This window comes from Hyperolius riggenbachi, chromosome 12, assembly GCF_040937935.1.
Source record: "Hyperolius riggenbachi isolate aHypRig1 chromosome 12, aHypRig1.pri, whole genome shotgun sequence".
NCBI classification, from domain to species: domain Eukaryota; kingdom Metazoa; phylum Chordata; class Amphibia; order Anura; family Hyperoliidae; genus Hyperolius; species Hyperolius riggenbachi.
Genome location: NC_090657.1, coordinates 192,646,112 through 192,673,754, shown reverse-complemented (window position 1 = coordinate 192,673,754; position 27,643 = coordinate 192,646,112). Strand labels below are relative to the sequence as shown.

General features: G+C 45.0%; 1 protein-coding gene across 1 annotated transcript in view; it reads left to right on the top strand.

Moving 5' to 3' along the window:
- Positions 1 to 1,138: 1,138 nt before the first annotated feature.
- The window catches only part of PARD6B (par-6 family cell polarity regulator beta), a 71,438-nt gene continuing 44,933 nt past the window's right edge, over positions 1,139 to 27,643 (top strand). The window contains exons 1-2 of the mRNA XM_068264145.1: positions 1,139 to 1,312; positions 22,530 to 22,752. Coding sequence (XP_068120246.1) covers positions 1,244 to 1,312; positions 22,530 to 22,752 — 292 coding nt within the window. The 5' untranslated portion in view covers positions 1,139 to 1,243. The remainder of the gene's footprint in view (positions 1,313 to 22,529; positions 22,753 to 27,643) is intronic.

Here is a 27,643-nt window from a genome sequence, read left to right as displayed (position 1 = left end):
GTGTAAATTGACATTACTTCCTATGCGAAATCGCGGGAAAATCGCATGCCAAAACCGCATGCAATTTCCCTATTAAATACATTGAATGCGATTCGCATAGCGGTGTGCGGGGAGCGAATTCTGACGGCTCTGCCGTGCAGATTTTCCCCGCACACAAAAACTCTCCGCACAACGCACAAGTGGAAACAGGCCCAATCCTCGCTGCTCCGTTGGCCTTACCCCCACACCCCCACCACCACATTGCCACAGGATGTGTTATCAGCCTGCAGGCTGACTACGCGTCTGTACAGCCTCGGTCCTACAATGTCCCCCAATGGATCAGAGTCCTGATCTGCGTTGGGTGACATCAATCGAGCCTGTGTACGGGCCTTTAGGCCTTTTTGTATCTGTCTTTATATTACAATATATGCTCATATCCATGGGGGCTTAAAATGAACCTGAGATGGTACACTGGCCCTTATTTATACTTACCTGGGGCTTCCTCCAGCCCTATGGGCACTGGGGCTTCCCTCAGCGTCTTCTTCGGCCCCTTTGTTCTGGCACTGTGACTCCCGGTAATCTGGTTAGTCACCGCCAGTTGGTAATCTGGTTAGTCACCGCCAGTTGTGGGCTTCCACATTCCCTGGAACATTATGTGCCTGCACAGTACTTCTGAAGAACGAAGAGGATGGCGAGGGAAGTCAGGGTGCTCATGGGGCTGGAGGAAGCCCCAGTTAAGTATAAATAAGGGCCAGTGTACCATCTCAGGTTCACTTTAATTTCTCAAATGTAAGAAACATTTTGCTGTAGTGCTTCATCATTTCTTATTTTATCTTTTTATATAGCTTTACTCAGGTTTAAGCCATTTATTTTTTAGGAACTGTAAATCTACTTCGAGTGTTTTTTATTATCTGAGGGCTTTCCTGGTGATAAGTATGCCTGTGGGCTCAGCAATATGTGTATAGGATAGGAAGTATAAAGCATGGTCATGGAGTATTTAGGATCAGCCATAGTTGTTGAGGCTCCTCCTGGTGACACACATTTGTTACTGCTGCCATAGCAACCGCCTGGCGACGTCATGACGCACACGGCGCTCCTCTCTCCAGGTGGAGGGGGCGGGTTTACCTGCGCGCTCCGGAGGGCAGGTGCACGCGCGAGACTGGGGGAGGAGTTGTGGGCGGGGCAGTGACGTAGACGGCCCTGGGTTCTCTACGTTTCAGTGGGGGGGACAGCGCAGAGGAGAGAGAAGATCCCAGCGGGCAACATGAACCGGACTCACCGGGCGCCGGGCACAAGCAGCAGGTCCCTCAGCACGGTGGAAGTGAAGAGCAAGGTACGACTACGGGGAGGCTGCGAGTGATTCCATAGAGGAGACTAGGGGCACCTGCTGGTGTAACGGAGGGATGGGGTGGGACTTACAGAGGAGATCTAAAGGGGCACCTGATGGGAAGTGTACATGTAAGAGATGGACTGCACAGAACTGTACGGAGAGAGAAGGGGACAAACAAGAGCACCTGCTGGAGAGTGTGTTCTACAAAAGTCATATACCAGAAGGGAGTAAAGGCACCTGCTGGAGGGCATGAGTACACAGGGCACCTGCGGGTACAGGAGGACACCTGCTTGTGGATACAGGAGTTCAGGGGGCACCTGCTAGAGGAGTACAGGAAGCACCTACTGGATGTCTATAGGAGTTCAGATGGCACCTGCTAGAGGTCCACAGGAGTTCAGGGGCACCTGCTAGAGATCTTCATGGGTGTTTAGGAGCACCTGCTGGGTGTCTACAGGAGTTTAGATGGCCCTTGTTGTATATCTACAGGAGTTCAGAGGGCACCTGCTAGAGGTCTACAAGAGTTCAGGAGTACCTGCTAGAGATCTTCGGGGGGGGGGGGGGGGCACATGCTGGATGTCTACAAGTGTTTAGGGGCCACCTGCTAGATGTCTAAAGGAGTTTAGGTGGCCCTTGCTGTATATCTACAGGAGTTCAGGGGGCACCTGCTAGAGGTCTACAGGAGTTCAGGGGGCACCTGCTAGAGGTCTACAGGAGTTCGGGGGACACCTGCTGGAGGTCTACAGGAGTACATTAAGCACCTTGTGGATGTCTACGGGAGTACAGGGGGTACCTGCTGCATGTCTAGAGGAGTTCAGAGGTCACCTGCTGGATGTCTATTGGAGCACCTGCTGCATGTCAACAGGTGGTCAGGGGGCACCTGCTAGAAGTTACCAGGAGTTCATGTGGCACCTTCTAGATGTGTATAGGGGTGAATTTTCTAGTAGGGAATGAGTGGGTTCTTTCTAGAGGGTACAGGGGTCATCTGCAACTGGATTGAAGTGTATAGGGGGCACCTGATTGAGACTATAAATACCAGAGCCACTTGCCAGAGAGAGAGTGTGGAAGGGGGTTGGCAAAACTGAAAAGGTAAACTAAAAAACAGTCTTTAGAGGTTACAATGGGGGCACTTGGTGGAGCGGGAAAGTGTAAAGGCTGATAAGGAGTAAAAGCTACAGGGCGTAACTGCTGACATTTAAGGCATAGAAAGCTTCTGTTACATTAACCTAGAACAGGAGAATGATGGTATAGGAGGTCCGGGGGAGAACTTTTGTAAGTGGGCATATAATGTGTGAGAGATTCAAAGAGCCTTATAACTTTGAGGTTACATAAGAAATCTACAAGAGGGGTATCTGGGTGTGTGTTTGTTTGTTTGTTTTGAAGGGGTCTCAAGTGGTACCTATTTGAAATCGAGAAGGTTGCTGGTGTTTTGAGGAGGTCCACATAGATGGGCTATTGGGTAGAAAATAGACTTGGCACCTTCTGTAGAAACACGCGCGCTTGAAGATGATAGGGGTTGCTGGTTTTGTTGAGGATAAATAAGATGACAATTACTCTGAGGCAAAGGTGGGTGTCTGTGGGGTGGGCGATGTATTTGCATAGTAGAATTTCTGGCTACAGGGAGTCCCATTCTGCAGGTGGGTGGAACTGTGGCTTGTGTTGAGGGAGTGAAAAGGGCACCTAAGGAGGTAGCAGATACATTACCATTCACTGGAATGTAAGGCACTGGTTCAGGATAAAGTCCAATGTGGCTGTCAAACTATAGTTATAATCCTTGTTTATCAGCTGTGGTTCACAATATGCTTTATTGTTCTACATAGCTAATGTTTGTAGTCCTTTGCTGTATTGCAGAACTACTTATTTGAAGTAAGGGGATTGCCCAACACAGACCAGAGAAAGAGTGAATGTGGGTACTTTGATAGACACACATGCCTGCCTGTGCATACAGAACTAACCCTAGGTGTATTTGTACGGAGCTCTCCTGAAATAGCCTGGTATTATTGCATAGAAGCACGGCGTGTTTGCGCTGGTTACATAATTTAGGTGTGTGTTTGTGTATTTGAATCTTAATTGTGAAAGCTATATATAGCATTCTGAACAAGCTGAAAATAGTAACTCGGAAAGGTGTCTTACTTAAATGTACGACTTTAATCCGCCTGTATTTTATATTATAATAATTCACTGGTATCCCTGGTACAGCTCTGCGTTATATGTTGGCACTAAATACATAATAATAGTACTACTACCGAAGACTATTGAGCCTGATATCACAAGCTGTCCACTGAAAGGGTTAATCAATGTGCGTAATACTTCTCTCTGTGTATTGTGTGTGTGTGTGTGTCATGACTCGCTGTGCAGCCGAAACTTTTTTTTTAACCCCATAATAGTGCAGAACTTTTCAGAAGTACAAAGTGCACACAGGCTGAACTTTTTCTTTTTTTAGTGGAATCTCTTCCCACAATGCAATGTGCAGGAAATAAAACGATGGCGGTAAAAAACGCTTAGATTGCCACCCAATGCGGCAAACACATCAGACCCTCTCTGATCTGAATCTCACCATGAAATCTATTGAACACTTATTGAACTGCAGCATTGCACTGTTTAATAGAGTGCAACGCTATGGGCTTTCAATCTACCGCCACTCCAGCACCACATTCGAATGACCAACATTTCCACATTTTAGATCTGTTCTTGTCGCAAATTGATCAAATCATAATTGCTGCTGCTTGTTTTTGAGGCAGATTTGATCAGAATGCTTGAATTTGTTAGGGGAAATCGATTTGTATGGCCTGCTTAATCCATGTTTTGCGGAGTTGGACTCATTGTTGTTGACCCATGTATGGCTAGGTAAAGATTCTCTTTTTTTTTTGTCGGTTTGTATGTTATTTGCTGTCTGAATTTACCATTGGGGAGATTTCACCTCGACTCCTGTGTTTTGTGTATCATAATTACTCATACAGCAAAGTGGGCATTATGGGCAGCCTGTACTCCAAACAGGGGACTGTTGACATGGTTACAAAGAAGAGTTAGGCAAAGTTCAGTGTCCATTGCGTTGTGTTTCTTGTAACAGCTGGAACGCAACAGATCGAGAAAGCAGTCCCGCACGTTATCTGTGTTTTGCATTGCATTGCAGTGATGCATAAATCAATAAAAAGCAATATACACTGTTGCTGATAATGCACGCATTTTGCAGTAATACTCTGCATGCAGTGCGTGACAATGCTGCACTATGTTATACCGCTATGCACTGTCCGTCCTCATTGTACTTCCGTATTTGCACTGTGATGTCACACACATGCTATATGCTGGTAGTTACGTGGGGCCCTAATGCGGAAATAGGGCACAGACGGGTTATCACTGTGCACCCAATCGAGCGTGTTGGTCGAAAATTTTCCTGCATGTCCATTCGATACATGTAACCAATTTCCACCCTTAATTGGTCAAAATGTCGATCAAGCATGCTCTTGACAGAAGCAATTTGCCTCAGATTTGATAATCATTATCAAATCTGATGGTCAATCGTTAGTCAAGTCTAGATGTATGGCCACCTTTTAGATACTTACATCAGTAGAGGGGAGCTTCTGGATAGTCCAGAGACTTCTGTCCATCCCTCTCAACCTCGCCGTTTCCAGCCGTTGGACCCTCTAAATATATACGACCAGCCTTGTTGAATATGCTGTGGCCTGGTCCGTGTATGAGGGCAGCCGCACTGCAGTTGCACGGCTTTTTCCCTGTGTACAAGGGGCTCTGTCCTACAGAGTAGGTGCAGTGCGGCTGCACACAGACCAGGGAGCGGATGTAGAGAAGACGTTTCTGGCCAGTGGAGGAGGATCGGAGAAGCCCGTGGAGCATCCAGAGGTTTCCTTCTACGAAAGAAAATCTATAACTTTTTGTTTGTTTTTTTTCTAAAACGGTCAACAAACTGAAATTGCACTTCTGTTGCCATGACAACAGTCTGTTTGGAGCACCGATTGTCCGTATACACCCACCTTGCTGCTGGAGTAATGTGCTTCATAGAGCAAGAATCCTTTACTCATTTTCAACACATGCACTCTTCCATTGTTATCCGGCATGGAATTTTGACACTAACGTCTCCCAGTTTCTGTTAGAAATCCCACAGAATGGCTGTGTCTTATATTAATTGAGATAAAACAAAGTAAGCAAGCTGAAATGATAATTTGCGTTCAGCTCTCCATATTGCAAAGAGTTCACACAAACTATCAAAGAATGTAGTCTGGTACACACATGCAGTTTTGATTGGTCAGTTTTACCGCTTCCATGTAGTATAAGAGCTGACCTACACAATCTGTATTCAAAATCTATTGGCCCTAAACCACATGAATGTTATAAAACTGGCCCATCGTTAACCAATCACAATTGGATTGCGTAGAATGTCAGACCAACTGCATTTTTTAGATCTGTTCAGATACCCCCCAACCCTCATCCGTTATTCCTCTTTGATCAAATATGATCAAAGAGTGATCACTCAGTACAGGAGCTACAAGACTGGACGTTGTCCTAGTGCCGCCACTCCACAAGTAATATGTTGAACCACAACGCCCCAATCTCCCGCCACCACCCCTCTGGACTCAGGAGAAGGAAAGAAGCTACGTGTGAGAAGAGAGGTCAGAAACTTGAGCGCAGTTATTACTGTGCACCCAAAGAAGTCTTTCAACTGAGATTTTTCCAGCATGCCAGACTGATCGTTTCAGTCAATTTGGCCAAAAATGTAATTGATGATCGATCAGGTGGTAGGCTGCGGCATTGATCTCTGCCAGATTTGATCATTATGATTGAATCAGCTGCATATGGTTGCCGAAAATTGAGCAATGTGTGGGCAACCTTGATCTCAGAATAAGAATCTATTTGGCCAATGTACGTAAATTTATCTTTATAAGTTGGTGGCAAACTGTATCGTCAGGACAGACCGGGAAAGGAGGACCTGTTGTGTATACATGCCGGCTTTTTAGGGTCACCTCGGTGATAGTCTAGTGTGTGTATGAGGCGTTCATTATTTTGGTGAAATCCATCTTTGTGGATACTATGCAGTATGCTCTGTTTCAACATATTTATTGCATGTATCAATAAGTCCCTTTTGCTGGTTAAAATAGAGCTTGTCCTTATGTCAGGGATTTACCCTTTGAGCAGTCTGGTGCAGGAAGGCAGCCAATGCAGACCTCTGCCCCTCAGTTGGGTTATAATCAGTGTCTAGCCGTCTTGATAGGTGCCCTGTCAGATCTTCCTGCTGATGTCACCACTTGAACCGGTTCTAATCCAGGAGCAGCAGCGGTCGTCAGCTAAACAGCTTTGACACAAGCTTTGTTGGCCTGGCATGCAGCGTGTGCTGTTTCTGCAGGTGAGCCTTGGCACACTCTGCACCTGCTATAAAATCTGGGACTTCACAGTCGCTGCCTTTTATTATCTCTATTTATAGGCTGATCTCGCGGATCTAGAAGTACAGTTGTGTTTTGCAATGTGTTCTGTACCTCCGAGAGGAATGTTGTCCTCATCTAACAGAACTGTTAGGTAGGCACATTCCGAGTGAATACGTAACAGGGAAGGGAAATGTTGTGTGGGTAGCTCCTTTGTGTAGTACAACCAGTTTCTATAGCTCAGATGATACTGGTGTAGTGTAACCACGGGGGAATGTGATACCTGCTGCGCTGAGGAGCTCACACTCAATGGGATTCATGTATAGCCATGCCTTAGGCCTCAATCACAGCGATGCAGTGTAAAGGGCGCTTTATAACACGGCTTGCCGCACTGCAATACACCACCTAAGAGACGTTCACAGTGCTGCGGGATCGTTGCAGTATAATGGGTTAAGGGAAGGAGTGTAAATAGAGCAGAGCAGCACCTGCGATCACAGGGAGGCTCAGAGTTGTAACTAACCTTCCCCACCTCCTATACTGGGGACTGTCTGGTGTGTTTTGTGGCTACTTGTTAAGGATGTGAAGATCATGATAGCCGCACTTACTTTATGACCATTCTGAGATGGGCCCCCAGGCCATGAAGGTCGCCAAGGGGAGGGAAGGGGTGTGAACATTTATTGTATTTATAAAGGGCCTACATATTACACCGCTGACATTGGGGGGACCCATGAACTGTAGTTACGCCGCTGGATTGCGGTATGGTAAGACACTGCATGCTAGATGCCGGCATTAACAGTGGCAGCGAAGCATACTTTTCATGGACTTTATGCTTCACAGTACCCCACGCAATGCGAGTGTAAGGCGCTGCTGTCCCAATGCGTTGCTTGTGTTCCTGCTCTCATAGGGAATGCAATGACACATTATTTGATGAACCTGCCTGTGATCAGTTGACCCCAGAAAGCTGCATGCTAAAACGTATAAAGATTTTGGGAAGTTCGATGAAATGGGCTTCGTTGCTAATTAAAACATTAGGAGTTTTTGCGCTTTCATGGTTTTCTATACAGAATAGGAGATATAGTGGTGTGATTAATCCTTGATCAAATTTCCACTTACCGGTAAATCTGATCAGGTGCAAGGCAGTAAATTGATTGCTGTACACAATTCATTTACCATCGGGAGTAGCAAATGTGTCTTATTGATTCATTATGGGACAGCAAATCTTAAAGGACACCAGAAGTGAGAGGGATATGGAGGCTGCCATATTTGTTTCCTTTTTGCCTGGCAGTCCTGCTGATCTCTCTGGCTACAGTGGCGTCTGACTCTCACACCTGAAACAAGCATTTGGCAAATCCGGTCAAATATTAGTCTGAGACACCTGATCTGTATGCTTAGCAAATTAGTTTCTGGAGATCTGGTCTTTACAATTTTGCATAAACCCCTGTTGGGGGAGAACTTTGAACTAACTATTATACAATGCAACAACAATAATTCAAGTTCTCAATAATGCATATCAACTTGTTTATTAGTATCAAAAATACACACCTTCCCAATAAAAGTTCCCCCTCCCCCCCTAAAAATAGCCCATGTGGATACTGGAGCGCTCCTCGCATCCTCTCACCACACACATGCAGAACACCACCTCTGGCCAGATAAAGACAAAAGAAATACCGAGAGCCCAATATAGTGTAGTATGCAAAACAAGGAGTTGGAAATGAAAAGTATATAATGTATATACTCACAAACGTGGGTTACCGCCTAGGTAACCACTGTATAGGCAGGTGAGGAGATTAGACCTGTCCTCACTCAGGATTAAAAGTCGCTCTCTGTAGATAAAGAAAAAATGGGGATCAACCCCTCCACCAGGGGTGGATATTGGTAATGTAAGAATAAACAGAGGCACCAGCAGGATAAAAGGTTCTTAAGCCCCATCTATACGATTCTTTGTGCGATTCGATTACAATTCTATTTACGATCCGATTAAAATCGACATGTCCGATCGGGATTTGATTCAATTCGATTTGCCATTGTTTTGCAATGGCAAATCGAATTGAATAGTATCGAATTCCTATCTGACATGTGAGCAGCGTAACTGAATGCTTGCTAGCAGTCTTCTATCAGTGATGAAGTCTATGGGCATTATGATTAGAGATGAGTGATCACTATATGCTAATTCCAACTGCTGTGTAGTACAAATCCGCTGAGGGAGAGTTGCCTCAGGAAGATTATTGGAGGATCCCTGCAGCTGGTTTTTGTGATTAAAACCTGTTGGAGACAATCTAAAAAGTTGGACAGAACTTTGGTGCAGTTAAGGGAAGTTTCCCACAATTAAATCACTTTTATCAATTTTGCTTATAAAGAAGACGATAGATTAACTGAATACACAAGGAATCTAGTAATCTAATGAACAGTAATATCTGGCCAGAGGTGGTGTTCTGCATGTGTGTGGTGAGAGGATGCGAGGAGCGCTCCAGTATCCACATGGGCTGTTTTTAGGGGGGGAACTTTTAGTGGGAAGGTGTATTTTTGATACTAATAAACAAGTTGATATGCATTATTGAGAACTTGAATTGTTGTTGCATCGATCTGTATGCTTGTTCATGGTCTATGGCTAAATGTCTGAGAGGTGGAGGAATCAGGAGGGCCGAAGCAGGAAAATATGCACTGGAGCCCTTGCAGAAAAAAGGGCGCCACCATAGGCTCTCAGTATGAGAGACGCAATTTGCGCCAAAGAAGGTAAATTTGGGCACATGGGGGCACCTGATATAATCCCAGGCGACGAGGCATGCAAATTGCGGTATTACATTGCAGCCTCTATGCAATGCTGCAATTTGCATAGCGACATATATCGGCAATTGTAGCTTTGTGGCGGGCATAAGTTTAAGGTAAGAAGGGGGGGTGATTAGGTGCCGGGGGGGGGGGGGGTTAAGTGTTAGGCATCACCTGGGGGTTTAAGGGTTAGGTGTTGGTAGAAGGTCTTAGGGTTAGGCATCAGTAGAGGGAGGGTTCTGTATGAGAGTGGGGTTAGGTTAAGACTGGTAAAAATTACCAATATTTTACTATTGGAATTTAGTAGAATATCTGTAATTTTACTGATCCCGAGTCCTTTTTTCCAGGCGCCTTTTTCCATGAATTCTAGCAGGACAGCCAGGCAACTGTTCTTGTTTAAACAGAAATAATTATGGCAGCCTCTGTATACCTCTCTCTAGTTGATTCAAAGTAAAAATGCCCGAGGATTAGGTCTTAGCACACTTGCTCACTCTCAACCTAATTGATCATTTGTAAAGAGCCTCTTAACTAACTTAATCAGCAGTCCTAAGAAGTCATGTGACTGAGTGACCTTTGCTCCCTGGCCCTTGACCTTGAAATGCAGGGCCAGCGTGAGGGTCTGTGGAATTCCTCCCTACAAGGATAGTGAAGAGCAGCCCACCCTCTGAAGCTGGATTTGTGCTGGGAAAGAAGAAGCTACGATGGTTTTGGGCCTTTTGTATGGGATTTCTAATCAATGTCTAAAGCACTTTTAATTTAGGTCAAACACCAAGATACATATAGGCAATATGGGATACCCCATTTGATCATTTGTGTTTTTTTTTTTTTTTTTTTTAGAACATTTTTTTTGTTAGAGGCATATATACATGAACCATAGCGTTCTTTTTACCTTTTTGTTAGATTTTGTAATGTTCTCATTCAGTTTAGCTGTTACACAATTTAGACTGCTTTAGTTTATTTGCTTTCTTCATGTGTAAGGAAAAAAAGCAAGTGAGGGTTTTTCCATGTTTTTGTTCATAAATGTAAAGGACAACCTGTCAGGTCCAGTGACTTTGTAGGACGCGATCCTCACACTTTCATTGGCCCAATAGGCTGTCTGTCACTTGACAGGCAGCCAATTGGACCAAAATGGGGGGATCTTTTCCTACAAATTAAATCAACCCCCAAGTCAGCTAGCTAATAGTACAAGCTGTTAGTCTGTATTTTTTCTGTCTGGCTCTCTGGGAAATTGCTGATGTTGCTGAAACCCAAGAGAAGCTGAAGTATCTGACACTTCCGCTGCCTGGAGGATCAACTGTATACACATCACCATGGCAACAGGGACTTGAGCCTGTGCACTGTGCCAGTTTGAAACATATTGTATGGCTTTCACAGAATTACATTTTAAAATATGTGGCGTTTATGGCTCTCTCCGCCAAAAAGGTTCCTGACCCCTGGTTTAGAGCCTGTGCTTTCAAATGGTCTTATCTGGTTCTCTGCCATAGGCAGTCATCTGACACCGGAGAGATCAAATTACTACTTGTGATTAGACACAAATGAGAAGGAATTAGGGCCCTTTTCCACCTGCAATCGCTAGCGTTCATGCTGAACGCTAGCGATTGCTGAATCACAAAACCGGCGATTCCCCCGACGTTTGCGGCCGCGATTTTGCTATGCTATGCACTGCATAGCAAAATCGCGGCAATTATCGCTCCGCCGCGCGTTCGCGTTCCCGACAAAAGCGAATCGCGGTAGTGGAAATGACCTACCGCGATTCCTATGTTAAAAAGCAAACCGTAGCGATTGTAAAATCGCTAGCGGTTTGCGGTTTTGTGATTCAGCCAGCGCAAACGCGCTGGTGGAAAAGGGCCCTTAAGCAGGCTAAACTATCTAAATACATACAGGGTGCATTTCTCTGTTTTTCCTCTGTCCTGTGCAAGAGTTCATGTCTCTTACTAAACCCTTCTGAGCCCCAAATGCTTTCTAAAAGGCCTGGATGTCTGCGCTTGGAAGTTTCCACTTACGCACTCTTTTGCTTGCCACTCCCCCATCATACTATGCACCAAGGCAGAGGCATAACAGTGCTCACATGCAGGGGGGAGGACCAGGGCTGTGCAGTCGGTACAAAAATCATCCGACTCCTCAGTTTATGAAACCACCGACTCTAACTCCAGGTACCCAAAATTGCTCTGACTCCTCAACTCCAACTCCACAGCCCTGGGGAGGACACCAGATGGTTGAATCCACTGCTTATGTTATCAAACTCAATTGGTGTTGGCATCCAGGACTGCTGTGGTGACAAGACTGCCTAGTAAGCAGCCCTACCTCCTGCCAGTGTTACTGCAATTTATTAAGCCTTCAACAACATATTTCATGGCTTTACAGCAGTCGCCTCATCAGGTTAATTATGTGAGCTGGAAGCATTCGCTGTCTGATACGTGTCTCCTTTAACCGTTCGTTGGGAGCTGCTCTTTAATCCGCCTCTGTCTTTGGAGCCCGCGGTGGAGGGTTTGCACTTTTCAGATCCCTCGTCTGCAATCCACATTTCCTCTTCATGATGATTGAGGTTATCATCGGGCCACTTGTCATAGTTCTGCAGCTTGTTACAGAGAACAGCTTTGCCATTGAAGCTGCCAGCCGCTCTGCCCAGCCTCTTTACTGATGCACAAGAATATTTTATAACACCGGCGAATGTGCTAATGATGGCAGGGAAGGCAAATTGCTTTTCAGGCACGGCTAAGCCTGTGAAAGGCAGCCTCTGACTGTTTCAGGCTACTTCTGACTTGATTATCAGGGTAGTTTATACACTGGCACCCTCCTTGCAGGTTAATGAAGAGAACGCTGTGGGTTTGTGTGGTTGTTATGGACAACATAATTATTGTCAGGTTTTATAGACAAGCCCTGATGGGTTTACCAGTGTGCACATCTACCGACTACAATGTATCATCTTATTATTATTATTATGCATTTATGTAAAGCTGACAGTTTGTTTTTTCCTGCAGCGCTTTACAAAGAACATCGACTCAGCGGGTCCTGTAATCTGTTCTCGCTAGTCTAGGGCTATTTTTTCTGTGAAGCTCTTATTGTCGTTATTATGCATTTATAGTGCTGACATACTTTCTGCATTGCTTCACAGAGTACATTATAAACAATTCGCATCATACATTGTCCCTCAGTGGGGCTCGCAATCTAATATCCCTGTTGCAGAGTACGGTAAGCTCAAGACAAAATAACCTTCCTGTAGAGCAGGGGTCTCAAACTCGCGGGCCATTTGCGGCCCTCGATACAATATTTTGTGGCCCTCGCTGGCAAAAGCTTCCTTATAGTTCGCTTCAGTGCTCCCAAGTAATCTGCCGCATCCCCGCTGCTAAACGAAGGCTGCAGAGCCCCCAAAGCGCCCAGGGGGCAATCCGCCGGCATTTCCTGGAAGGGGCAGAGCTTTCAACTTCAGCTCTGCCCCTCCTGACGTCAAATCGCCGCACGGATCGCTGCCTCTCCCCGCCCCTCTTTGTGAAGAAGAGTGAGAGGGGCGGGCAGAGGCGGCGATGCGCCGCGATTGTGAAATTCCTTATGCGGCCCAGCCTCATCCTGACTTTGCCTCCTGCGGCCACCAGGTAAATTTGAGTTTGAGACCCCTGCTGTAGAGTCTTGGACGGAAAACTGGAGCGTCGAAGAGAGGAAATGCATGACAAACAGGGAAAATACTAATTCCATGTTGAAAGTGGGTTTTTTGTCAGTATTTGAACTTGTAATTGTGCAAAGTGAGAGTGGCAATACAGATATCAAACACTTCATTGGAGAAACATCTGTTTGTGGTTATTCTGTCTGTTGGTTTGAGGCATCCCTTATCGTCTGCAGCTAACGTCATGTGGCTGGTCCAGATATTCTGCCTTGTTTCTCTCTCCTGTCTCTTTCCCCTTCTCATCTCTATAGGGCAGTTCATGCTGTTCAGCCGAGCCAAACAGGCTTGACCTGTCACTGGCAGTCAGCATACCATCAGTAAATACCTGAAGTATCACCCAGTGTCTTCATTCCCTTCTATGTCTTCTTGCAGTCCTGGGAGGGAGGAGATGGCAATGCCCTGGCTTAACTTATGGCCATTCAGTGGCCTGTCTCCCTTTGCTCACCAAGAACTTTTACAGCTGCTAACAAATGTGTATGTTACAGCCAAAACCTGAATTGTGGCCACCTTCAAGTGAACCTAGCACAATTTTCAGCACCCAGGGCATCTCAATAGCACATTAAAAATGCATGTCAATTTATTCTGAGTCCCATCCTGTTTATTCTTTACATTTTCTTTTGGAATTTCTTTTGGAATTTAGCCAGTCATCTTGAAACTAAATTGGGCAGTACTCGAAATGGCCGGCCGCTTTCCACTTTGGCCAATATCCAGGGTACGTTTCCACTTGTGCGGTGCGTTTTTGACGCGAAAAATCACGGCAACGAATCCGCATGCGGTTTCGTTAGTGGTAGTATGCAGATTTTCACGCGGAATGGCTCACGGTTTTCCTATTTAGTTACATTGCTGATGATTCGCGTGGAGGTGTGCGGCGTGCGAATTCTGATGGTTCTGCCGTACAGATTTTTCCTGCACGACAAACTGCACAGAATCAGTTCCATTATCTTTAATGGGTTATGCAAATCTGCATGCAGAAAACGCATGCAGATTCGCTGTAGTGGGAACGGACCCTAAGGGTTTTTTGGTTTGTTTGTTTTTTGGTTCTTTTTTTTTTGTTTGTTTTGTTGCTGTAACATAACTTCTAGTTATTGGTGTTCTATATCTAACTCCACATTTAGTAATAGTACAGTTACATTTTATTATACTGGTAATTCTACCTTGCAATCATGTTTACCTATATATTTTCACACTACATGCAATACTATTTACCTTTTTTTTAGTATACATTGACACTCTTTCATAATGTCATCCTTTTTTTAGTTGTTTATAAGAACAATAAAGTGTAGTCTGTAATAGTTACCTACAATTTATATAGGTTGGATACAACTTGACAATCTATCATACAATTCTTAATAAAGTTAGTCGGAATTTTTCAGTCTCAAAAATGAAAAAAAAAAAATTGAAATTCAAAATGTATTTATTTTAACGCAATTGTACTGTTTTCCTACATTGAGGTGTAATCCCCTCCAAAATGCTGCAGGACCCGGGTTTGCATTTGGGAAAAAATCACATTGTTCTTGTGTGAACTAGTTCATAGAAATTAGCCAAGCACTTTTATTGTAAGAATAGTTTATGTGGAACAGTTTTGGCCAGCCGTGCCACATTTCATGAAACCATAATAAAACATGATTGTTATGGCTACACTTAATACTATTTTACCTTTTTAATGTCAAGCTAAATCCAAAATTGAAGATAAGCTGTAAAAGCATGCATATTGTTTACAGCAGGGGTCTCAAACTCAATTTACCTGGGGGCCGCAGGCGGCAAAGTCAGGATGAGGCTGGGCCGCATAAGGAATTTCACAATCGCGGCGCATCGCCGCCTCTGCCCGCCCCTCTCACTCTTCCTTCATAGAGAGGGGCGGGGAGAGGCGGCGATTGACGTCAGGAGTGGCAGAGCTGAAGCTAAAAACTCTGCCCCTTCCAGGAAATGCCGGCGGATTGCCCCCCGGGGGATTTGGGTGCTCTGCAGCCCTCGTTTAGCGGCGGGGATGCGGCGGATTACTTGGGAGCACTGAAGCGAACTATAAGGAAGCTTTTGCTGGCGAGGGCCACAAAATATTGTATCGAGGGCCGCAAATGGCCCGCGGGCCGCGAGTTTAAGACCCCTGGTTTACAGTAAATCATAAGTCTAATTTCTGGCATTGCATTTTCACCCAAGCTTGCCTGCAGCTGTACATCTATCCATTCAGATGAATGAGCCCTGCTATTGGCTGACTCAGATATTGACTTCCCTGAATGGGTGTGTAGTGTGTTGTTGTTTTTTTGTTGTTGTTTTTTTTTTTATTCTAAAATTGTTCCTAACCTGCAATAAATGTTGTCTTCAATGATCAGCAAGGAATACATATCTAAAATATAAGAATAATGCATAATTCTAGTTAAATTATGTGTACCCTAAGCCCAAATTGTAATCCTATAGCAAAGTGCTTTCATGAGCTAAGTGAGTGTGGAATCAGTCCTGGAGCTGACAGTAGTTACACGTGTTTAAACTCCAATTATCCTGTTTAAAAACATTACAGCTCAAATAAAACCAAAACACTTTATAATGTACTGTGCTATAATCCAGGCTAAAATTATGTAGGAATGTGAGGTTGCATAATAGCTCAGCTGTACTGAAATGATGCTCTGGGTGTTATTCTTAGAACAGATAAGTACGGTAGTTTATTATAACTATTATCCTATATAATCTATGTATATATAGATGTGTGTGTGTTTAAATTACAGTTTAATTTTATTAGTTAGAGTTGGAACATTTTCGCTGACTAACTTCATAGCTCTGTTAGGCAGAAGTGTCTGTTTTGTTTTACATATTTCTGTACAGGCAACAGTGTAGTTTTGGGACAGTCTTTGGAATCTATTGTGCCCATACATCCAGCGATATATTTGCAGATCGACCAAGAGACAGATCTGTCTCTGATCAAATTGGTCAGAGAGAGATCTTTTTGTTGCCCATACACCACAGGCCCATTTCCAGTAAATTTCAGCATGAAATATTTTAGGAATTGGCCTCTTGACGCCGCTTGGCCAGTGTCCAACCCACCCGAATGTTAATTTGCCACTTCGGTGGCTGTGCAATAAAATCTCACCTGCTTCATCTGCCATGACTGTCAAGCTGCTCCTTGTGTCGTCTGCTGTTTTCCCTTTAGCGCCACTGTCACTACCATGTGGTTGCAGCTTATTGCATGTGAAGCATGTGTGATGTCACACACGCGACTGGCAGCGGAGAAGCCGCTAACTATCCTCATTGTTCAGATCAAATGCACCTTCAGGCAATCATACCTCATTGGAGAATTTTTTCTTTTGCACCTTCAGACAAGCTCAGCCATTGGATAGCTATTCAGGCCTAAAATTTCCCCTACCCCCCCCCCCCCCCATTCTCTGGACACTCTGGAGGCTGTATGCAAAGATTTGTCCGCGATGATGATACAAAAATAAATGGCACAAGAGGATACAATTTACATTATGTATAGCATATGCCAGATTTCCTCCAGTCCAGCTTCTCTGGTGGTTTTGAAGTTCAGTGTGGAGCTATGTACACGAACCAGACAAATGACATATATCACATTAACGGTCAACAATCATGATAAAAAATGTAGCCAAACTATGTTAAACTATGACGAGTGACCAGTATCGGGTATTGTGTCCGATCCAATTGGCGGATCAATTCAGACCAGTATCGTGCAGTCGGCTGGGCATGTACAACATGCGTAAAGGACGTTGGTTTAGCGCGTGCGTGTTATGTGGAATGTCACTTCCGCTTGCCTGCGTAGTATTCGAACAACATAATTGTTTGGAATACTGGTGTGTCCAGTGCCGGATTAAAGCCAAGGCCAACTAAGCCATGGCCTAGGACACCACAGGAGGAAGGGCACCAAAGCAGAAGGCTAAACTGGTGCAGCATTTGCAAGCTTGCAAATGCTTCAATGCAGGGGCATCAGGCGAGCGCCTGACTGTAGTACTCTGCTGCTAGCGGCCTGTGTAGCAGCCTCCTTGCTCTCTGTGCATGTCTGCATTGTGGCGGTCGGGTATAGACTTGGGCAGCATTGAAGACGGAAAGGAAGAGGAAGCTTCTGCACTGGAGAAGAGCAGAGAAATGAGTGACACTAATGGCTGCTGCGTTGTGAAGGCGAGCTGGCTATGGGATTAAGTGAGTTATCTGGCTACCTATACTGGAGGGAAAGGGGGAAGAAGTCATCTGGCTACATATACTAGAGGGAAGAGGGAGGGGTCATCTGGCTACATATACTAGAGGGGGGGGGGGGGGTCATCAGGCTACCTATATTGGAGGGAAAGGGGGGTGGAGTCATCTTGCTACCTATACTAGAGGGAAGGGGGAAGAGGTCATCTCACTACCTGTACTGAAGGGGGGCAGCTGGTGAGAGTGGCCTAGCACGGTAAAGAGTACAAATCCGGCCCTGGGCGTGTCTGAACAACCGTGATTAAAAGACCACTGTCGTAAAAATCTTACAATTTAGAATACATATAAACACATACAAATAAGAAGCATGTTTCTTCCAGAGTAAAATGAGCCGTACAGTACAGTAGGTAGTAGAAATCTGACATTACTGACTGGATTTGGGCTAGTCCATCTCTACATAGGGGATTCTCAGCATGGCCTTTATTCTTTAACGAGAACCTAAGGTAGGGATATGGGGGGCAGATGGGACACAGAGCCGTGTTCTCTGCATAATGACATGGCTCTGTGTTCCCCACCCGCCTAACTCTGCTCACCCACCGCCGTACTATAGCCCCCTGAGTTTGGCGACAAGATTTGTTTCAGAGGGGGAGCAGAATTCCTTGCTTAAAACGCCCACCAGGGGTGTTCCTACAGGCTTTCCAGAGCTGCCTACTTTTTTCTTGAGCCCACCTCGGGCTCTCTTTAAAAAGACACTCCTTGAAAAAGATTTATAAAAAGATGCTGGCCTGCCTCCATGCTCGCTGCACACTCTTTGGGCAGTTGGACGGTGCTTTAAAAAAATAAAGAAAACCAGAGAATCCTCCATGAGGAGATGGGCTAGTCTGAAACCTGTCGGTTCTGTCAGATTTCTACTACTTTATGTAAGTGACGGCAACCTAGGAGAAAAGTAATTTATGGCTCATTTTACTCTGGAAGAAACCTATGTCTTATCTTTATGTTTACATATATTTTTAATTTTTGCGATAGCTGTCCTTTAACCACTTCATGCTATGGGTTGAAGGATTAAAATGTGCGCACGTTCCCACGGTGCGGGTGCACTTCGGCAGTATAGACAATTTTATAAAGCTTAACAAATAAGATATAAACATCCATTTTACATAAAGTGGTTAAACTGTTTTTTTGCTGGGTAGTGTCATTGAGTGATGTCACCCCCTTTTTTTGTGCACCCACTTCAATCTAGCGTGTCTTCAGTACAGGGCTGTGGAATCTGAGTCGAGGTGTTTGAGTCAGAACAATTTTTCAGTATCTGGAGTTGGAGGTTTCATAATCTTAAGGCAGAGATCACACTTGTCAGCTTTCCTGTGCGTTTTCTGCACAGAAAAAATGATTTCAACTGGAGAACTCATGTTAATCAATGGGCAGGGTCACACTACAGATTTCGCGCGCAGAAAAAAACTGACATCCTGCAGCATAATTCTGCAGCATAATTCTGCACATTTTGTCAGTTTTCTGCTCATTAGCTGCTGTGAAAAAAAAACTTTTTTTTTTTTTTCTGCATACAAACACAGAAAAAAAAAGGCAGGGGTCACACTTGTCTTTCAGTTTTTTACACTTTTCAGAAAACTGAAAGGCAATTGTGACACCTGCCTTAGTCAGTCATCAGAGCCTCTAACTGCTTGCTTAAGGTTCACACATACCAAAAAACGTTTTTTTTTTACGCACAAGCACCCTCTCCATCCTGACAGCTGGGGCTAGTCTTTGGTTGCAGCTCTCCAGGAGCTAAGATGACTTTGTCTTGATAATGGAATGTTGAGGAGCGTTGTGTAAAGAGAACCTGTCGCTAGACTGTTCGATAGACGTTGAGGAGTTTCACCTCTAATAGGGGTGTTTATACAGGAAAAGTGAAGCATTGTTCAGCGTTCCTTACTTAGAACTCGCTTACATACCTCGGGCACAGAACATGCAATAACCCTCTGGATGAGGTGCGAGTTAGTTCTGCCGAGGTATGTGACTTAAGCCTTTTAGTGTGTGTGTTTAATGTTTATCTGGCTGAGTCAGGCAGCAGGTATTGTCCTTCCTATTCTGTGCTGTACGTTTCTGGCTCCTGTGTGTTGACCTCTTAGTCATCGCTAGGTGTGTCCGATATGCATGGAACAAGCGCTCGTAGGAGGTGGCAGCACCGCATAGCTAAAGGTGCTTACGTAGATTTTCCTTGTGACGCCTCACTAAAGCCAGAAACTGATAAGAACTGAGCCCATCGACTTGAACTTTACTAATTAAAGGGCCCAAATGAAAGCTTTTCTTGTAGAACAGGGCAGTTCAAGAGGACTTTTTTTCAGCGAGTTCACATTTTAGCTGTTCCTGAAACATAGCTGTAAATCTTTATGGTGGATTTAACTGTTCTATGTTCCTATTGTCCCTGCAAGAAGACAGGAAACCAACCTTACATATATAGTGAGCAAACATGGGGTTTTCCATCTCCCGTCATGTCAACAAGCCATATGAAAAAACAGAACCCCTTCCTGGGTCAAATTATTATTAAACGGAACCTGAAGCGAGAGGGATATGGAGGCTGACATATTTATTCTCTATTAAACAATGGACGTTGCCTGGCTGTCCTACTGATCTTCTGCCTCGAACACACACTGGCAGGTGTAGAGAGACCCCCAACAAGAGGCAGCCACTCTTCATGCGATCCGCCCAGTGGATCAAGTTGGCCAGGAGGAGGCCAGCTTCTTTGAGGATACCTCTCCATCGCCTGCCATGTGACGTCACCCCATGCCACTCCATTGTGTCCTTGCCCCAGCACATGACAACAGAACGCATTGTCAACTACACAGCCTGCACAAGCCAGCTCAGCGATGTCACCAAAGGGGACCAGGTACCAATTCCCGACAGGTGAATGTATGCACCTGTGATACACATGTGACATGGACTCTAAGTATGGATTATATTGTAAGATTACTGTACACATCCCATCTGATCTATAAAGTTACACTCGGCCCTGGAGTTACCCTTGAGCCTCTGGAATTACACTGGAGGTAACTTCAAGTCAGTGTAACATGTTTGTTCCATTAGGGGAGAATCGCACATAATGTCATGCGCAAACCCGATCCTCCCCATAGAGAGGGCGGAGCTGTGCAGGGAGGCTGCCCGATCGCTGGATCCAGGCTGGGTAATGTATTAGCGGGGGGATCGCAGGCGATCAGGGGGGTGCCGGCAACCTGTATTAGCTAGCCTAGTGCTAGCTAAAGCTTTTACAGGTATGGGATCTGGTAAATGTATACTGGGGACTCCTGGGGCCAGGAAGTGGTGACAGTGTCGGGCATACCGCTAAGGAAGTGAAAGATGCCGCATCTATAATGCTTGGTAAAATTTGCCTTCTTAAAACAGAAGGAAATTTGCAATAATTCAGCTATAAGGTAACATTTGTGGTTACCCACAATGCACCACCACTGAATATGAAAATGATTCCTTTTCGCCCCTATAAGCAAGGCAAGCATCCAGATCTGCTGGTGTATAACAACCCCACATGTAGACAGCCTGTTTCGGGCTCTTGGCCCTCATTGTACATGGCAGGGATTGATATGGCTGTATGGGAGAGGGCTTGGACCAGTACAACAGAGTAACCCAGCTGTTTGGGGTGACCCAATCCACTAGGAATGTAACATTCCTAGTGGTTTGGGTCACCACGAGCTGCTTGGTTACGCTACCGCATCTATAAGTAATACATTTTGTGTGTGGGGGGGCCGGTAAAAAAAAAAGCGTCTCGGGGCAGCACTCGGCCCGCGGGCCTTAGTTTGAGGACCACTGATCTAGCATGTGTACACAAAGCTTTACTGTGTCTTTTCAGGCCCTGGATGCTTGCTTACAGGAGGGAAGAGCAGGATGAATTAATTTTGTAGTGCGGCTTCTTTATTGCAATCCACATACGGTCAAGGGGAAGCAACCAACCTTTATGAATAATAAAGTGAGCTTCCCCATCTGGCTATGCAGCAGGACAGTGCTGTGTGTATCCCTGCAGGGGCTAAATAAAACCCCAGATACATTGGCTCGTAAAACAGCTCAAATATATAGATGTCAGTTTAAGCTGTCTGGCTGCAGTTCAGATTGAATACGCCGTACTGGCTCCAGTGTTTGTCAGCCTGGCTCCTAACGTCTGTTAAACAACCTCCACCTGTGACAGGCAGCTTGCACTTCCTTCCTGATGGTGCTCTGAGATTAGGATTCAGTGTGGACTGTGGAATAATATACATCCTCTCTGCATGCGTTCCCTTCATCACTATATACATATATGTACTGTTTTATTTAGGAATACTGCAGGGTCGGAACTCATTATTTAACTCTCGTAGCTTGGTCTGCTGGTGGGAGGAGATGTACTTTGAGAACGGATGCTTATTAGACATGCATTTGAGTAAATACAAAAAAAAGGGTTGGGCAATGCAAACTGATAAAGAAGCAAGGCCAAATAAAAAACAAAACAAAAAAGCATTACAATGGAGCCCTGGATATCCAGAACTCCTCTAACCAGCAATCTCAGCTAACCAGCACAAATTCCTCACAGTGCACACAGTAGTGAAGGCCAACCTCTTAGGCTGTTTGTGGGTTCTGCTGTGCTTTAAGGACCGGGTTTCACGGCTCCCCCAAGGTTAATATACTTTCACTTACTGTGTTTTAGAGTGTTCCTGAGACGGGGCCACAACAACCATAAAAATACATACCTGGGGCTTCCTCCGGCCTGATTGCTCCCATGAAGTCCTCTTCTGACTCTCCGTATGCTCGCAACTGGCCTTGGAAAATCCTCCAGGTGGCGCATGCCAGACGCACTCCCCCATCTCTCTCCTGTTGCCGGGAGCGTTCTGTGCCTACGCACATTGCGTAAGGAGCCTGCACGTGGCCAGGCCGTGCATGTGCAGTTGGCTTCATACCGGAGGACTTTCCGGGGCAATTGCGGGTGAAAGGGGAGTCTGAGAAGGACATTGTGGGAGCACTCAAGCCAGATGGGGCTGGCGGAAGCTCCAGGTACGTGTATTTTTGGTTTTTTTATCTTGTGGCCCCTTCTCAGGTTTCCTTTAATACAGAGATCATGGTGTGTGTATAAAGTGTGGTCTAGCACTGTATTACCTAAGCCTGTTTTTAACATTGAGCCTCATGCAACGAGAAAGCACACTTATCCAGCATCAGCTGATCCCCCGTCGGTGCCAGATAACAGAGACGCTACTGTATTTGTGTAATATTTGTTTTATTACTGCCTCCCTTGTAATAACACTGGTTTGCTTTTCCCCCTCAGTTTGGCGCAGAGTTCCGGCGGTTCGCCTTGGAACGAACGAAGCCGGGGAAGTTTGAGGAGTTCTATGGGCTGCTCCAGCACGTGCATAAAATCCCCAATGTGGATGTACTGGTGGGGTACGCGGACATTCATGGAGACTTGCTGCCTATTAACAATGATGATAATTACCACAAAGCGATAACCACCGCCAACCCCTTACTGCGGATATTCCTGCAAAGAAAAGGTAACTGCCAATTTGCTTTGTTTTTAAGAGGTTAATTTCCGCTGAGTTCACTGAAAAGCAAATATCTTCAATAACTTTTTGCTACAAAGAGACGTGTGTTGGGTGTAGACAGCAATAAAAACACTCTTTGCACACAGTCATCTTTTAGCACACCCGTGAAGGTTTTGTTGCGCTCTTGGGGCCTGATTCACAAAGCGGTGCTAACAGTTAGCACCGTGGTGAAAAGCCCTTTATCACGCCTAAACTCTGTTTAGGCATGATAAGTTTAGGTGTGATAAGTTTTTAGGCGTGATAAGTTTAAGCACCAACTGGGTTAGCACCGCAGTGCACAGCTGATCAAAAGTTTTGCGCTAGCAAAGTCTGGTGCACTTTGCATAGAGTTTAATGGCGCTGCTTTGCGTGCGGGACTTTGCGCGCGTAATAAACTTATCTAAACTTAGCATGCCTAAACTTATCATGCCTAACCTGAGTTTAGGCATGATAAAAATGGTTATCACGCCTAAAGTCTTTAACTGGGTTATCACCGCTTTGTGAATCAAGCCCTTGGTCTTCATGGAGGCAAATTGCCTCACCTGTATTGGTGACAGGCTCTCTGAAAACAGGAAGTGAATGGAAATGTCTCCAGTGAGGGCATAGGTAGAAGTAAAAAAGTCAGCAGTGTTTTTCCCTCCCCGGAAGTAAATTTCTTCATACTTTAGCAGGTAAAAATTAGCTTCTGACCCTTTTATAGTGTAATGAAACTCCCATATTAACTGAAAAAATAAAAATCTTATAATGCGAAACAACTTTTTTAGCTGACTAATCCTGTTGTTTTTAGTGTTGACGGTCACCCCACCCCCACTGCTCTCACAGTAAAGAACCCCGCTCACAGCTGAAGGTTAGAGCTTTCTCCAAGGGCTTTCCCTTCTATCTTCTGCGGCCCTAAGTAGATGCTGGCAAGTTTTCTATACTGGCTTGCTTGCCCGGTCTTATCAATACACTTGAATAATTTATTACAGCCTAGTGTTGCCCAATATCAACACTTCCAGTGCATGTTTTCTGGCTGCCTCCTAAGATGCATTGGCTTAATAATTCATACAGCTCTGCTTCCAATGGCATTAGAGGATAGGTTTTAGAAACGTCTGTATAGGATTTGAATGAGTGCGATAGCAACTAGTAATACAGTGGGCTGAGTCAGCAAATGCTGGGTAGGGCTTTTCTATAGCTTTAAAACAACCTTCAGATGTCGGCAAATACTCCTTGTGAGGTTGAGATCCTGAACCGAACATAATTGCGTTACGCAATCTCAAGATTTGTCAGCTGCAGATTCATGCACTGTATCTCGTGTACCCAATACTGAATCAATCATGCCATCTTCACCAAATTCCCACCGTACTGTCCATGTGCCTCACCAGAAACTGAGATGCATCAGACAGACCATTGATCCCTTCCTGATCAGGAATTGGCTAGGTAGTCCTGATCAATCAATCACATTGTCCTGTTTACCAATCAGACTTGAGCAGAAATCTGGTTTAAGTTTCAGTTGAATCGCTGCCATTGCCAGCATTGTACTGCTCCGTGCCATGCCCATTTACCCTTTCCAGCAATAGATTTGCATGTAGTTTTACCAAAACTGGACACTGGGAAAGCTACAAGAGGCCAAGCCATTGTGTCAGTTGCAGCCTGAAAGTGGAGCTTGGTATGGTCTTGTGGCCTAACTCAAGGTTTTTGACCCTCATTCTGAGATGCCATACTGCTCACTACAGATGTAGAGTGGTAATGTGGCTTTTCTGCCAGCTTTTTGGCCATTCCCACCAGGTACGTCTCAACAACCACCCCCTGGGAGCCCACGCAAAATTATCATCGGCTTGCTGTTCCATTCAGTGCCATACCCCCCCACCCAATTACGGCTAGTCACATAAACGACCCCCCGCCATATGTAGAGTGGACACAGAGAGCATTGTAAATTTGCCTGCTCCAGCGCTGTGTTGTGTCCACTTCCTCCCAGCAGCCACTTGGCCTGTGCTGCATACCCAGCTCCCGATCATGTGACATGCGTCAGGAGTTGGCGGTATACACTCACACACCACTCTGTGATGGCGGGCCTATATTTGCACCATTACCTCCGCGGCTGGATCTGTTGCACGGTTTGGCCAAGGATATGCCAGGTTGCTGAAAGGGTGGCTACCTACCTAAAATGTCACTTCTACACGGGTCGCCTAGAATGTTCGTTGTTTGGGATGAAATGCTTAGCATGTCTACACAGCTAATGCTAGACTTGGTTTATACACACAAACATCATGCCAGTGGTAAAATGCCACAAGGTGTTCACTTATGTGAAATCCGCATTTATTTGAACCTGCTGCATTTGTCAGCATTTTATCACAGTTAAATGATCCTGGCATGGCAGTGAATGCCGACAAGTGTGCGATCATATAAAACGGCTGACATTACTTATTGGTAGTATTATGCATTTACATGCTTTATTGGTCATGCTTGCCCTGTGTTTTCTGTGGATCGTAAACATTTGCATAAGCACTTGGAAAACCGCAAACAAGTGCGCTGTGCGCTTTTCCCAGCATTTGTTTAACACCTTTAGTTAAAGTCTTAAGCACAGGATTTACTGTGATTATTCTTGTCAAAGCTTGAATAGATTCCTTTTTTTTGTAAGAAGGAAACAGTTATTGTGTGAGCAGATCACAGTGGCCCTCTGCGCAGTTTCCCATTAACTGGTGGGTAGGGTAGTGATGATCAGGTCTATTACTCATGGAGAAGCATGTGATCAGTTTGGTCAGGTGATAGATCTACAAGTCTATGATCTGCTAGTCATGATCATGTGCTAAAGTAGGGTGTGATCGCAGCAAATCAAAGCTTTGCAAATCTATCAGCTGATCAAACAAATCACTTGCTTCTCCATGAGTTCTTCTAGACATGACTATCTCCAACGGTGGGCTTCAGTGTATGCAATGGTGCTATAGATTAATTTCCCGCACCTTAAGGACAACTGTGACAAGGGATATGGGGGCTGCCATATTTATTTCCTTTTAAACAATACCAGTTGCCTGGCTATTCTGCGTTTTCTCTGCCTCTAATAGTTTTAGCCACAGACGCTGAACAAGCATATACAGATCAGATATTTTTGACATTGTCAGATCTGACCTGATTAGCTGTATCCTTGTTTCTGGTGTGATTCAGACACTACTGCAGCCAAATAGATCAGCAGGGCTGCCAGGCAACTGGTATTGTTTAAAAGGAAATCAATATGTCAGCCTCCATATCCCTCCTCTCTTTACAGTTGTCCTTTAATTGGAAGCATGTGTCAGGTTCCACAAAGGAATAACTGACCAGATGTGTTTTCACAGAAAACTGCACAAACCGCAGGCTGTGTGAGATCTTTGGCTTCCCTTGCTCTGTTGTTTTTGGGAAAGTGAGACGCATTCACGTAATGTCATTTTTTTCCATTAATGTTTGTATTTGCAGTCCATCTTTGTCACCCAGAGTGATGTGTATATATTTTTGTGGCGAGTTTAAACAAGGCGGCTGTAGGTAATCGTAGATGTGGAAGTCAAAGATCAAAACTGTCATTCCTGATGTAGCTGCGCTAATCTTCCCACAATCCTCCGTATCTATTCTCCTTGATGGATTGATAAACTGTAACATTGATTTATGACACATGGTTCAGGAATGTTACCTTGTACATTTGCGCCAAAATTAACTTCTGGCTTGATACTTTCCACTTCACATGATCTCTCCTCCATCATGTTGTAATCCTGCAGAGAAAATATTTGAAGGTTTGTTTTGTAAAGGGTTTTTTTTAATTTCTTTTTCTCTGCTAGCTAAACATCTCCCACTCGTTGGCTTTGCATGCCTGAGGAGATTGATTTGTAGCGGCTGCTGCTTGATGTGTTTATAACAGTCACTTTGTCTTGTGTTTAGCTGATGTCAGATGTTTGACTTTGCAGCCTTTTATAAAGGGAGTGTTGCCCTTTCTTCAGTTTGTTTTTTAATATCCCTCTGATGCATTAATATACCCACAGGTCTTAATTCCCCCTACAAACTGAGTACAACATTCAGTAAAGGGCCCCTGTGGCAAACTTTTTTTTATGAAGTGCTTTTCTCCTATGGTGTCAAATTTTTTTTCTAGGTTCCATTTTATCTGCAGTTTAAAATTGTGCAGCATGTCAGTTTTTTATTTTTTTATGGCAATGCAGAAATATATTTTTTGCGTGAAAGATCTCGTGTCTCATCTTTTAGGAGCGTAAGGCCCGGTTCACATTAGCGGTCGCCGTCCGGAATCGCCGTGCCGGACCGCATGCAGAACGGACGGAACGGACGCACGGCATAGCCATGAAAGCCTATGCGTCCGTTTCGTCCGGACTCCGGCATAAGACCCAACATGCGCTATTTTTTGGTCCGGCTCCTCCGGCAGCCGTATCCGGAGCGGAGCCGGACTGCACCATCCGGCCAATACAAACCAATGAGAACCGGAGAGCGCACAACACACTGGCTAAAAATCCGGATGTTCTACCCCACTTCCTATGCGTATTGTAGAGGCGATTTTGGATGGGGACACATGGGCAAGCATTTTGGAGTGGAGCAGCAGTGACTTTAAACGTGCTGGAGATGTTGGCAGTATGTCGGAGGTGGAGGTGAGTGCTAAACAGCGGAGGGCCTGATTCCACAGGTCCACCTTCTGCTGACCTCCCAGACCCCAACATTTTTATTCGGTTTCTACTATCTTTTGCCAAACGCATCCGGATCGCATCCTGATGAACACCTGATGCAACCTGACCGGATCGGATCCGGATCAGAACCGTACGGTTCCGATCCGGGTCAGGTCATCCGGTCCGTTTGGCAGGGAACCGCAAGTGTGAACCGGCCCTTATTCTCCCTTCTGTGCTGAAGTATTGGA